Source organism: Typopeltis vanoorti, chromosome 5, assembly GCF_054136105.1.
Source record: "Typopeltis vanoorti isolate ZY-2024b chromosome 5, IOZ_Tvanoo_1.0, whole genome shotgun sequence".
NCBI classification, from domain to species: Eukaryota; Metazoa; Arthropoda; class Arachnida; order Uropygi; family Thelyphonidae; genus Typopeltis; species Typopeltis vanoorti.
The window spans coordinates 43,488,096-43,501,029 of record NC_143553.1 but is presented as its reverse complement, the minus strand read 5'-3'; the positions used below and the strand labels follow the sequence as shown (position 1 = coordinate 43,501,029).

The 12,934-nt window shown below is 36.7% G+C and overlaps 1 protein-coding gene across 1 annotated transcript in view; it reads left to right on the top strand.

Moving 5' to 3' along the window:
• Positions 1-12,934, top strand: part of LOC150106343 (Fanconi anemia group I protein-like) — a 370,741-nt gene that overhangs the window by 77,509 nt on the left and 280,298 nt on the right. The window contains exon 4 of the mRNA XM_090392981.1: positions 8,550-8,668. Within this exon, the coding sequence (XP_090249107.1) occupies positions 8,550-8,668 (119 nt within the window). The remainder of the gene's footprint in view (positions 1-8,549; positions 8,669-12,934) is intronic.

Sequence of the window (12,934 nt, the reverse complement as noted above, 5' to 3'; positions counted from 1 at the left end):
GCGAAGGTGTGTTGCCAGTATATTGTGTGAGCACTTTGGCTAAATGTTTGGCTAATTTGTATGCGGGGGAATCGATGCCATCCACAATGGGACGTAATGGCACATTCTGTTTATGGATTTTTGGAAGTCCATATATTCTGGGGGGGGGGGTGCTAGAGTTAAAAGGTTTTAGTTTGTTAGTCATTTCCACAGGCAGGCCAAGAAGTAACCTTAAGGAGCCTATGGAGTGTTCTGATTTGGGAGCTGGTGGGATTATGTTCTATAGGGAAGGTAAGTAAACCAATCTAATAGCAAAGAGGAAAGCTTACCTGTGTAGTCAGTTTTGTTTAGAACTACCATGGCATTTCCTTTATCTGCTTTAGTAATTATTATTTTACTGTTATTTTTTATTTCCTGTAGAGCTTTGAATTCTTCTTTAGATAGGTTGCTTTTTGGAGGTTTAGCTTAGATAAGAACACCGGCTACATCTAGTCTGATATTGTTGGCAATATGGTTGGGAAGGTTGCAGATACCACGTTCTACCTGAATCATTATTTCTTCAGAAGGGATTTTTTTTTGGTGATAAGGTGAAGTTGTGGCCTAGGGAGAGTGTGCTGATTGCTTCAGGCTTCAAGGTATGGGATGACAGGTTTATTACTGTGCTGAGAGGTAGTTGAGGTTTGCAAGCTGAGTTCGTTTTTTAAACTTTAGAATTTTTTGATGTGCTGACATCGCACTTTTTGGAATTCCTTTTCTGCCGAACAATTAGAGATGTCGGAGAGAATCTTCCGATGGTCATCATTCAGCGTGGCGGTAAGCTCTTCTTCTAGGGCACAAATCGCCTCATAAGTGTCGGCCAAGAGAACACGAGTAGTGGCAATTTACTCCCATAACAGAGCGAAGCTAGTACGTCTATATATGCAGGGAGCTTTAGGAGAAGTGAATCGGTGCTTTAATTTCACACAATTAGGGATCACGTTATTATCCCAGCAGCATTTTAGAAAGGCTAATCGATTCAGTTGTCTAGAGATCTTCAGTTTTAACTTGCCGTATTGACGAGCCTTGCGTGTGATGGAATCTCCGTGGATTATTGTAATTCTTGTAGATAAACTTATACGTTGGTGATACATAACTGTTAATTTTTAGGGAAAGAATGTATACTATTATATTAATTAAAAAAACTTTAATTAATACTTTCACTCTAGGACCGATTTCAATTGTTGTCTTCAGCCATATTTGTCCAGTGTTAGTGCCTGCGTGCACGTATCATTATTTTTTATGTTCCCTGAAGATAGTAATGTAACATTACCGAAACATGTTGGAATTATTAATTAAAGTATTAGAATTGGAATTATTAATTAAAGTACTGGAATTGGAATTATTAATTAAAGTTTTTTAATTAATATAATAGTATACATTGTCTTTCCCTAAAAATTAACAGTTATTACTTGCCCACTCACAATACTGTTATGTTATAGGTTTTGTGAGTGTCTACAGGACACTCTTGAATGTATTGTTGACATAAAAAAATTATGCAGAGAGGATATCCAAGTGTATTCACAGTGTTTTATATGTTGAACGTAGTTTGCTTTTTTTTGGTGGAAAGAGAGGTACAAATTATTCCAATTCATCTAGTACTATTAAACACTAATATTGTACTTTGTGTCTGTTAGAAATTATTACTGCTGTTCCTTGTTATCTGATATAAGTATCTTGATATCTCATGAACGTATGATTTCATGTTCTTTCCTTCTGTATTACAACACCTCTGCAGCAGCACACTTATGAGGGGGAGGGGGTGCTTGAAAGTTCTGATTAACCCTTAGGACAAAACAATATTAAAGCAACTGATATAATCACAAGAAAGAACATATGAGGAAGAATTTTTCCATTGTAGATGAGTTAGCCAATCTAATATAGGGGTAGTAGGGTTTTCCTTCTTGGAGTCTTGGATCATCATCTCACAAAACAGCTGTACTGGCCAGTGCTTGTAGTTGACAGATGTTACTTACTGATCTCATACCTTATTACTTATTACATAATTTTAACCAATTTCCATTTGTTCTCCTCAGACAGATGCTGTGTAATTATGAATTTATTCATTATTGACCATTTACAAATATTATAACTCATTATAGTTAAGATAAAAAGCCAAACGGCTAGTTTTCTGGCAAACTTAAGAGAAATTAAGGGGATAAAAATCCATTGTTGTTATATAGCCAGTAAGCGAAACTTAAGATCGCGAACTACGATCTATGAGTTTCATGCCGAAAAACTATCGGCGTAGGCAATTCGAAGTAAAGGTGGAGCAAGCTTCCTCACTATTCTTGATAATTTCTCATAATGTAAAACACAGCTCCTAGGAGATGTAATACTGTCATTACATTATGAGGAGAGGTCACTACCCAGACCGGTAGTGGTGCACCCTGTTAGGTATCTACCTGGATATTAAACAAATGAGGATGGGTTGGTAATTTGGGATTTAGCTGACCAAATTTTATTCTTATTGGCTTAAACCAAAATACAAAATGATGGTACAACATGACAAAATTTCATGCTGGCTGGGGTGTCGCCTAGTTAAACAAGGGCCCCTGTTTTTACCTGGGAACCAGGGCGAACAGCGAAAAGTCAGCTACTGGAACAAATCTGAAAACACACTCCAACTCAACATCACCAGAGTTAAAGATCAGTACTATCAACATAAGAAGCCTGAATGGCAAAGAAATGGAGCTAGCTGAGGGAATTAGATAAGTACCAGATCGACATTATAGAGGTAACTGAAACAAAAAAGACAAAAACTGGTGAGATCTTTCTGAGCAATAAATACAAAATGTTATATTCAGGCAATGACAATCAAGGAAAAGAAGGAGTAGCCATAGTATTCAACACTAAATACGAGGCTAATCTTCTTGAATGGCAGTCAGTCTCAAGTAGAGTGATGTGGGCAGATATCAGAATGGGGAACTGGACAATGAGACTTATTTGTGCCTATGGTCCCACAGCAGGTTCTACTAAGGTAGAAGTGGCGGAATTTTTTGAGGCGTTAGAGAAAGCAACTTACACAATGAAAAAGGAAAAGTTGGTCCTTGTTGGAGATCAAAATAGCAGAGTAGGAAATGATTGTCAGATATACAAAAATATATTGGAAAAATTTGGAGAAAAGAGCAAAGCTAATAATAATAGCAAATATCTGTTGGATTTCTGCTCAGGACATTGACTAGTTATTACTAACACCATGTTCCAACACCATAAAAATGTGCACATGTTCACATGGAGAGAAGAAGCAAGGAATAAGAAAAGTCTCATTCACTATGTTATTGTTGATAGTGATGCTCCCTGGTGCAGGACACCAGAGTGTATGGAGGATTTGAAATTGGAAGTGATCACTATTTAGTCTTGAGCAGGATAAAATTGAATTTCATATTTAAAAGAATAACATGTAAGAAAGTTTTAAAGCGAATAAAAGTTGAGCAGCTCTCAGATGTGAACTGTAGACTAAAATACAGAAAGATTATTGAAGAAAAAAATGAAAGAGTTTATGAACAGGAACCAAACCTTGTAGATTCAGTGGCAAGCCTTGAAGAAAACCCTGATTGATTCAGCCAGAGAGGCATGTGGTGAGGTTGTCTGCAAGGATAGAAAAATCAAAACTCCCTGGTGGACACAGGAAGTTAAAGAGGCAGTAAAGGAAAAGAAGAATGCCTATCAAAAGTTCCTGGCAAATAAGTCAGCTTGTGCTATTAGAGAATACAGAGAAAAATGTAAGAAAGCTAAACACTATGTAAAACTAGCTAAACAAAAGTCATTGGAGGACTTTGCCAAGAACATAGAAAATAAATATCAAGAAGGTGGCAAAATATTTTGGAGGTTATTGAAGAAGTTTAGAAATGAGGAAAGAGTACTGTAAAAGGAGTTAGAAGAGATGATAAAGGTGACATGAAAAAGGGAGAAAAAGATATCCTTGCAGTGTGAAGTAATTTTTTTTTTTTTTTTTTTTTTTTTTTTTTTTTTTTATATTACGGGCAACTCCAGGGAGTCATTAGACTCATCGATGGAGGCCCCAAATCATTTTCATCACAACTATTCGACATTCATACAGTATCTATCATACCTCGCCTTAAACTCATTCACTGTCACAGCATCCACCACAGACTCAGGGAGCGCATTCCACTCATTCACTACTCTAAAAGTAAAGAACCCAGCTCTAACACCTTTACTAACCACACTTTTGCCCAGTTTCCATGGATGTCCCCTAGTCCTCCCACAACCAGCCCTGTTCTCAAATCTATCATCTTGGTCACTCGCCTCTGGATCCTCTCCACCTCCTCCCCATCAAGAAGAAACCTAGGTGACCAAATCTGAGCACAGTAGTCGAGATGAGGTCTTATCAAGGCTCGATACAGAGGAACAATAACCTGCTTGTCTCTGCTTGTCAACGTATTCTTCAGCAACCAAGTGATTTGATGAGCTGATTTGGCCACTTTTGCAATGTGTCCCCTAAATTTCAATTCCTTATCCACCAACACTCCTAAATCTCGTGCCTCATCAATTTCCTGGAGCACGGTTCCACCAATGCAGTAAACTGTCTCCCATCTTTTCACCCCAAAATGCATAACCTTACATTTTGCCACATTAAATTGACATCCATTCTCCCTAGCCCAGACCTCCAATCTATCCAAATCATCCTGCAAAATTTTGACGTCATCTGCATTCACTATTGCCCTACCCAACTTCGCATCATCTGCAAACAAATGAACTGTTCCTCTCAGATCCTTTCCTATATCATTTATGAACAAATTAAACAGCAGTGGTCCAAGAACAGATCCTTGTGGTACACCACTAGTCACAGGCCGTCTTGTGGACTCTACTCCTGAGTAAACCACTCTCTGATATCTCTCCGTCAACCACCCTCCTATCCATCTCACCAACCCTATGTCCATTCCCATATGCTGCAATTTACTGATTAGAATTCCATGTGGTATCCTGTCAAAGGCCTTAGCAAGGTCCAGCAGAATCACTGTAAACCCATTACCCTTATCCAGTTCAGCCGTCACTGTGTTATAATACGTGAGCAAGTTACTGAGGCATGACCTACCCTTCACAAAACCATGCTGTCCCCGATACAGTATCCCATTTTCTTCTATCCAATCTTGTATTTTCCTCTTGACTATTTTCTCTAAGACCTTGATAATGATTCCTGTTATGCTGATTGGCCGGTAATTTTCAACAGCAGCCTAATTAATTACTTCGAGTAATTACTTCGAGAAATTGCTAAACGAAACAAGCAGTGATAGTACAGTTGTAAAAAGCACTCAACAGGCATACAATCAGGAATACATATCCATACTTGAAGTAGAAAAAGCCATCAAAGGCTTGAAATGTGGAAAGGTAGCAGGAGTAGGTGATATTCGACCAGAAATGCTGAAGTATGGTGGTATATAAGTCGTGCAGTGGTTGCACTGCATAGTTCAGAAAGCCTGGACAGAGGGACGAATTCCCGATGATTGGAGTAGAGCTGTCATAGTACCCATATGTAAAAAGGGAAATAAAACTGAATGTGAGAATTGCAGAGGTATTTCCCTACTGAGTGTTCCTGGTAAGATATGTGCAAGTATACTTGAGAAACGGTTGAGAAGAATTGTAGAAGAAAACCTTGGCAGAGACCAAGCTGGATTCCGGCCAAATAGAGGCTGTCAGGATCAGATCTTCATTTTACGACAAATAGTGGAGAAATCATGGGAATATAACAAATATCTTTATTTGAGTTTTGTAGATCTGGAAAAGGCATATGATAAGGTGCCAAGAGAGAGAAGCTATTCAATATGCTACAGCTATATGGTATCAATGCGGCATTATATCAAGCAATACTCAGTCTTTATTTGAGTTGCAAGTCAGCAGTTAGAATTGAAGGAAGTACAGGAAGTTGGTTTAATGTTAAATCTGGTGTGAGACAAGGATGGACATTATCCCCTCTGTTATTCATTATCTATATGGATCACATTATGAAGTAAAGTGGTATTAAACGTGATATCAGAATTGGAGATGTTAATGTATGCTCTCTGCTTTATGCGGACGATGTTATACATCTAAATAAATCCGCTACAAGTTTGCTAGATTCCCTGACTAAATTGAATAACTGTTGTAATAGATATGGTATGAAGGTCAACATTAAAAAGACAAAGACAATGAAAATAGGTAGAATTGTTGAAAATGTCAACTGTGTTGTGAATGGAGAACCTGTGGAACAAGTAAAACATTTCAGCTACTTTGGGCACGATTTTTACTGAAGATGGTAAATTAAATATGGAAATAGACAACAGAATCAACAAAGCTGGTATTGTAGGCAGTCAATTGAATAAATTCATATGGAATAAGAGAGAAATTAGTCGGAACACTAAATTAGCTGTATACAAGACAGTGTCCAAACCACTTTTAACTTATGGATCTGAGAGCTGAGTAAGAAGTAAAGCTCTTGACCAAAGACTAGAGACCACAGATATGAGAGTCCTGAGAAAGATTAGAGGCGTGAACAGATGGCATCAATGGCAATATCATATTAAAAACGAGGATATTAGGAAAGAACTAGACATTGTCAGCATCCAGGAATCCGTTAGCAGAGCTAATTTCATGTGGTTTGGTCACTTAAACAGAATGGGCGAGGAAAGATTAGCAAAGCAAGTGTTCTCTGCCAGGTTGGCAGGAAAACGACCCAGAGGAAGATCAAGATATAGGTGGATTGATACTGTACAAAGTGCCTTAGACGATAGAAATATAAGATCTGATAATGTTGGAGTCTTGACAAGTAACAGACTGATTTGGAGGAAAATTGTAGATAGGAACTTAGTAATGATGTAAATTTTTCGTGTAGTACTATCACATCCTGTACATCCCTTGAGGGTACATGTCTGGAATTTGATGATGATGATGACAAAGTCCCTACACAAGCTCACCATTACATTTTGACTTCTGTATGACACTATTCCCCAAATCAATGCCGTAATCATTTGTGATTACCCACAGTTTTAGTAATACAGCCACTAAATTTTATATGCTTGTCTTTCACCCCATGTTCCAGAACTTTCTACTCTATCTCCTGTAAAATATTCCTGCTAATCCTATACTTTTCATCTTATTTAAATTAAAATACACTTATCAACATTAACATGTTAACTCCACTCATTTGCCAACACTACAGAAGCTCTTCAAATCCTCCTATAAAGCCACATTTGCTGTACTTCATAGAGCTCTTTCTGACTCTGGATCATCTGCAAATAACTGCATATCACCATTTAAACGTCTCCCAACATCATTAACATATAAGTAGCATCCCCGAAACAAGATCCTGAGACATACTAGTGATAATTTCCTCTTTTACGATATTCCACACACACACACACACACACACACACACACTCTCTCTCTCTCTCTCTCTCTCTAACTAACTTACTAATGTCTATCATAATGCCACTTTGTTTTCCAATTCACCAATTCTTATCTAAATCCAACCATTTCAATTTAATTACTAACTTATCATGTGATAGTTTATTAAAGGTCCTTTCAAAATCTAAATATGCCTCTGTCTTTGTATTTTCCTTATATAATTGTATATTATATATATATCCCACTGTATCTTCATCAACCTTGTCACCTTCCATTTTCAAAGCATGTGTCAGTTTGTTGTAATATTTAAGTAGAAAACACACCTTATAACTCCAGATTTACACACAGATTTCCTAAAATGCAATACATTATATTGTTTTACTCCCTCTCTAAAGTGAACTATTTGCTGTCTTTCCTCCCATTTGACTGTCTCCATTGCCAAACCCTTATTAAAAAAGGGTGTTGTTAATTCGCTGGAATATTTCCATTAAAACATGCTGTGATATATCAAGTCCTGTCATTTCATTAACATCAAGTTTATTTAATGTCTAAATTTTTTTCCACTCTTGTGGAATGAATTCATGAACCCCCCCCCCTTGTGTGCTAGCTTTCAAGTAACAAGGGATATAAAAGAAGAATGTTCTAGACTTTGTGAAATTTTTATATTCTATATTTTCCTTTGCTACTTTCATCTCTCTCTCTCTCTTGCTCACTCATTTTTTAAACTGAGATGAAGTTGTTACCTTTCAAGTAGCAACTCCTCTTCAGTTAACCGAAGAAGAAGAGTTGCAAACGAATTAAAAGCACTTTACTCCAGTTTCAGACTCTGTTTTCATTTTATTTTTCCTCTGCCATTTTCCTCCTGGTGGCAAACTAAAATAAAAAAAGCAGTTGTCAACCAAAATTTTAGATTATGTAGCCCTCGTAATATTTTTTTAGACGTATTGGATGCTCTTACTACTACATGAAATGCTAAAAACAATGATCATTCAACTTATCACACAGAGAGGTTCTTGATAGAACTTGAGTAAGTAATATATCTACTAAAAGTCTTAAGCATGATTTTTGTTAAAAATTAACAACCCAAAATTGTAAGAATTTTAGTAGTAATTTTTATTGTATTCAGTTTCCTTTTTTCTGTGAGTTGATAATTATTTACTTGAAAGCTTCATTTTTTTCTCTCCTTAAAGATAATGCTGGTGACAGTAACTATTGTATGGAATCATATAAATTTGCTCTAACTTTGTTGCAAAAAAGTAACATGTCACCAAGACTTGCTGCTGAGGTTGTAGGACTTTTACTCATACAAGTAAGTATAAAACAATTATTTTGGTAATATTCTGCAATTACATTTTTTATTGACAGTACACCTGCCACTGTGCAAAAATATTGAATGGACACATACTTTCAAATAATAATAAAATATGTATGCATATAAGTTTGGCATCTGTAAGTCTGTCAGTCTATTATAAAGATTCATAAGTTGATGGTGAGTTAGCCGCTGTCAAATAGAAATGGCAAGGTTGTTCATCCCACACAGACAAACTGGCCTGAGAATACACAAAATTGACAGACATAACAGAATATGCATGTAGAATTAATTGTCCTATTAAAGCATTAATTAGGTTTATATAAAGCCAAGTTACTTGGCTTTGATAGGTTTACATGTGTACATTATTATTAATTAAAAGAAACACACGTATTAACCACAGTGAAAATTATTTAATGTAAATATTTTATCCTAAGTATCTTAGGACATCATCAGTACAGTAGTTTAAACAATAATAGGAATAACATACCGTTAGGGCGCATGATTACAATAGAATCTCATTAAACGTGCGTAACATGTTACAGAAGTAAAAAAAAAAAAAAACTAATAATAATTATTTTGCACAATTTTTCTATGACAATTTCCCATACTTTAGGAATAGTAACAATGTCGTTGCGGTTTAAATTTGGTCTGTACAGTAGGGCTTCAGAACGTTCTTTATATAAACGTTCATGTTTATATAAAGATCTATGTAAAAGTTTAGACTTTTCCCAATGGATCCTATGGCTTGGATTTTCAATTCCATGTTGAGAGAGGCCAGATTTTTGTGGTTTAAAAAGACGAATGTGGTCTTGATGTTCCAAGATGCATTTTTGGACAGACCTACCTGTCTGTCCTAAGACAATTTGCATGAGCATGGAATCTCATAAATGCCAGGCAACATCAAAGGTGAGAGTTAGTCCTTAGGAGAAGGTAACAAGTTGTAAATTTGGTCGATAGGTTTGCAAGTAGTGGCAAAATTGTATCATCATCATCATCATCAAATTCCTGCCATGTACCCTCAAGGGGTGTACAGGATATGATAGTACTACATGAAAAAAATTACATCATTATTAATTTCCTATCTACAATTTTCCTCCAAATCAGTCTGTTACTTGTCAACACTCCAATATTATCAGATCTTATATTTCTATCGTCTAAAGCACTTTGTACCATATCAATCCACCTATATCTTGGTCTTCCTCTCGGTCGTTTACCTGGCAGAGAAAACTTGTTTTGCTAATCTTTCCTCGCCCATTCTGTTTAAGTGACCATACCACCTGAGATTAGCTCTGCTAACGCATTCCTGGATGCTGACAATGTCAAGTTCTTTCCTAATATCCTCGTTTTTAATATGATACTGCCATTGATGCCATCTGTTCACGCCTATAATCTTTCTCAGGACTCTCATATATGAAGTCTCTAGTCTTTGGTCAAGTGTTTTACTTCTGACCATAAGTTTAACTCAGATCCATAAGTTAAAACTGGTTTGAACACTGTCTTGTATACAGCTAATTTAGTGTTCCGACTAATTTCTCTCTTATTCCATATGAATTTATTCAATTGACTTCCCACCATACCAGCTTTGCTGATTCTGTTGTCTATTTCTATATTTAATTTACCATCTTCAGTAAAAATTGTGCCTAAATAGCTGAAATGTTTTACTTGTTTCACAGGTTCTCCATTCATAACACAGTTGACATTTTCAATGATTCTGCCTATTTTCAATGTCTTTGTCTTTTTATTGCTGACCTTCATACCATGTCTATTACAAGAGCAATTCAATTTAGTCAGAGAATCTTGCAGACTTATAGCGGATTTATTTAGAAGTATAACATCATCCGCATAAAGCAAAGAGCTGACATTAACATCTCCAATTTTGATATCATGTTTAATACCACTTTCCTTCATAATGTGATCCATATAGATAATGAATAACAGAGGGGATAATGTACATCCTTGTCTCACACAAGATTTAACATTAAACCATCTTCCTGTACTTCCTTCAATTCTAACTGCTGACTTACAAGTCAAATAAAGACTAAGTATTGCTTGATATAATGCCCCATTGACACCATATAACTGTAACGTATTGAATAGCTTCTCTCTTGGCACCTTGTCATATGCCTTTTCCAGATCGACAAAACTTAAATACAGATCTTTGTTATATTCCCATGCTTTCTCGACTATTTGTCGTAAAGTGAAGATCTGATCCTGACAGCCTCTATTTGGCCTGAATCCAGCTTGTTCTTCACCAAGCTTTTCTTCCACAATTCTTCTCAACCGTTTCTCAAGTATACTTGCATAGATCTTGCCAGGAACACTTAGTAGGGAAATACCTCTGTAATTCTTACATGCAGTTTTATTTCCCTTTTTATATATGGGTACTATGAGAGCTCTACTCCAATCATTGGGAATTCGTCCGTCTGTCCAGGCATTCTGAACTATGCAGTGCAGCCACTGTAAGACTCTTATACCACCATACTTCAGCATTTCTGGTGGAATATCATCTACTCCTGCTGCCTTTCCACATTTCAAGCCTTTGATGGCTTTTTCTACTTCAAGTATGGATATGTATTCCTGACTGCATGCCTGGTCAGTGTTTTTTACCACTGTGCTGTCATCACTGCTTGTTTCATTTAGCAGTTTTTCAAAGTAATTACTCCATACATCAAGGATATCTTTTTCTCCCGTTTTCATGTCACCTTTATCATCTCTAATTCCTTTTATAGCACTCTTTCCTCCATTCTTAAGCTTCTTCAACAACCTCCAGAATATTTTGCCACCTTCTTGATATTTATTTTCTATATTCTTGCCAAAGTCCTCCTATGACTTTTGTTTAGCTAGTTTTACACAGTGTTTAGCATTCTTGCATTTGTCTCTATATTCTCTAAGAGCACAAGCTGACTTATTTGACAGGAACTTTTGGTATGCTTTCTTCTTTTCCTTCACTGCCTCTTTAACCTCCTGTGTCCACCAGGGAGTTCGGATTTTTTTATCCTTACAAACAACCTCACCACATGCCTCTCTGGCAGAATCAATCAATGTTTTCTTCAGAGTTTGCCACTGAATCTCCAAGGTTTGATTCCTGTTCTCAAACTTTTTCATTTTTCCTTCAATGATCTTTGTGTATTTTAGTCTACAGCTCACATCTGAGAGCTGCTCAACTTTTATTCGCTTTAAAACTTTCTTACATGTTATTCTTTTCAATATGAAATTCAATTTTATCCTGCTCAAGACTAAATAGTGATCACTTCCAATTTCAAATCCTCTGTACACTCTGGTGTCCTGCACCAGGGAGAAAACATCACTATCAACAATAACATAGTCAATGAGACTTTTCTTATTCCTAGCCTCTTCTCTCCATGTGAATTTGTGCACATTTTTATGTTGGAACATGGTGTTAGTAATAACCAGTCCATGTCCTGAGCAGAAATCCAACAGATATTTGCCATTATTATTAGCTTTGCTCTTTTCTCCAAATTTTCCCAAAATATTTTTGTATGTCTCACAATCATTTCCTACTCTGCTATTTAGATCCCCAACAAGGACCAACTTTTCCTTTTTCATTGTGTCAGTTGCTTTTTCTAAAGCCTCAAAAAATTCCTCCACTTCTACCTTAGTAGAACCTTCTGTGGGACCATAGGCACAAACAAGTCTCATTGTCCAGTTCCCCATTCTCATATTTGATCACATTACTCTACTTGAGACTGACTGCCATTCAAGAAGATTAGCCTCGTATTTTGTGTTGAATACTATGGCTACTCCTTCTTTTCCTTGATTGTCATTGCCTGAATATAACATTTTGTATTTATTGCTCAGAAAGATCTCACCAGTTGGTCTTTTTTGTTTCAGTCACCCCTATTATGTCGATCTGGTACTTATTCCTCAGCTAGCTCCATTTCTTTGCCATTCAGGCTTCTTACGTTGATAGTACCGATCTTTAACTCTGGTGATGTTGAGTTGGGGTTTATTTTCAGATTTGTTCCAGTAGCTGACTTTTCGCTGTTCGCCCTGGTTCCCTGGCGAAAACAACGGGGGCCTTGTTTAACCGGGCGACGCCCCAGCCGGCATGAAATTTTGTCATGTTGTACCATCATTCTATATTTTGGTTTAACCAATAAGAATACAATTTGGTCGGCTAAATCCCAAATTGCCAGCCCATCCTCGTCCGTTCAGTATCCAAGTAGATATCCAACAGGGTGCACCACGAGAAGGTGAGGATTGGACATTAGGTCAGAAGCCCTGGTCGGTTCTCCGCATTCC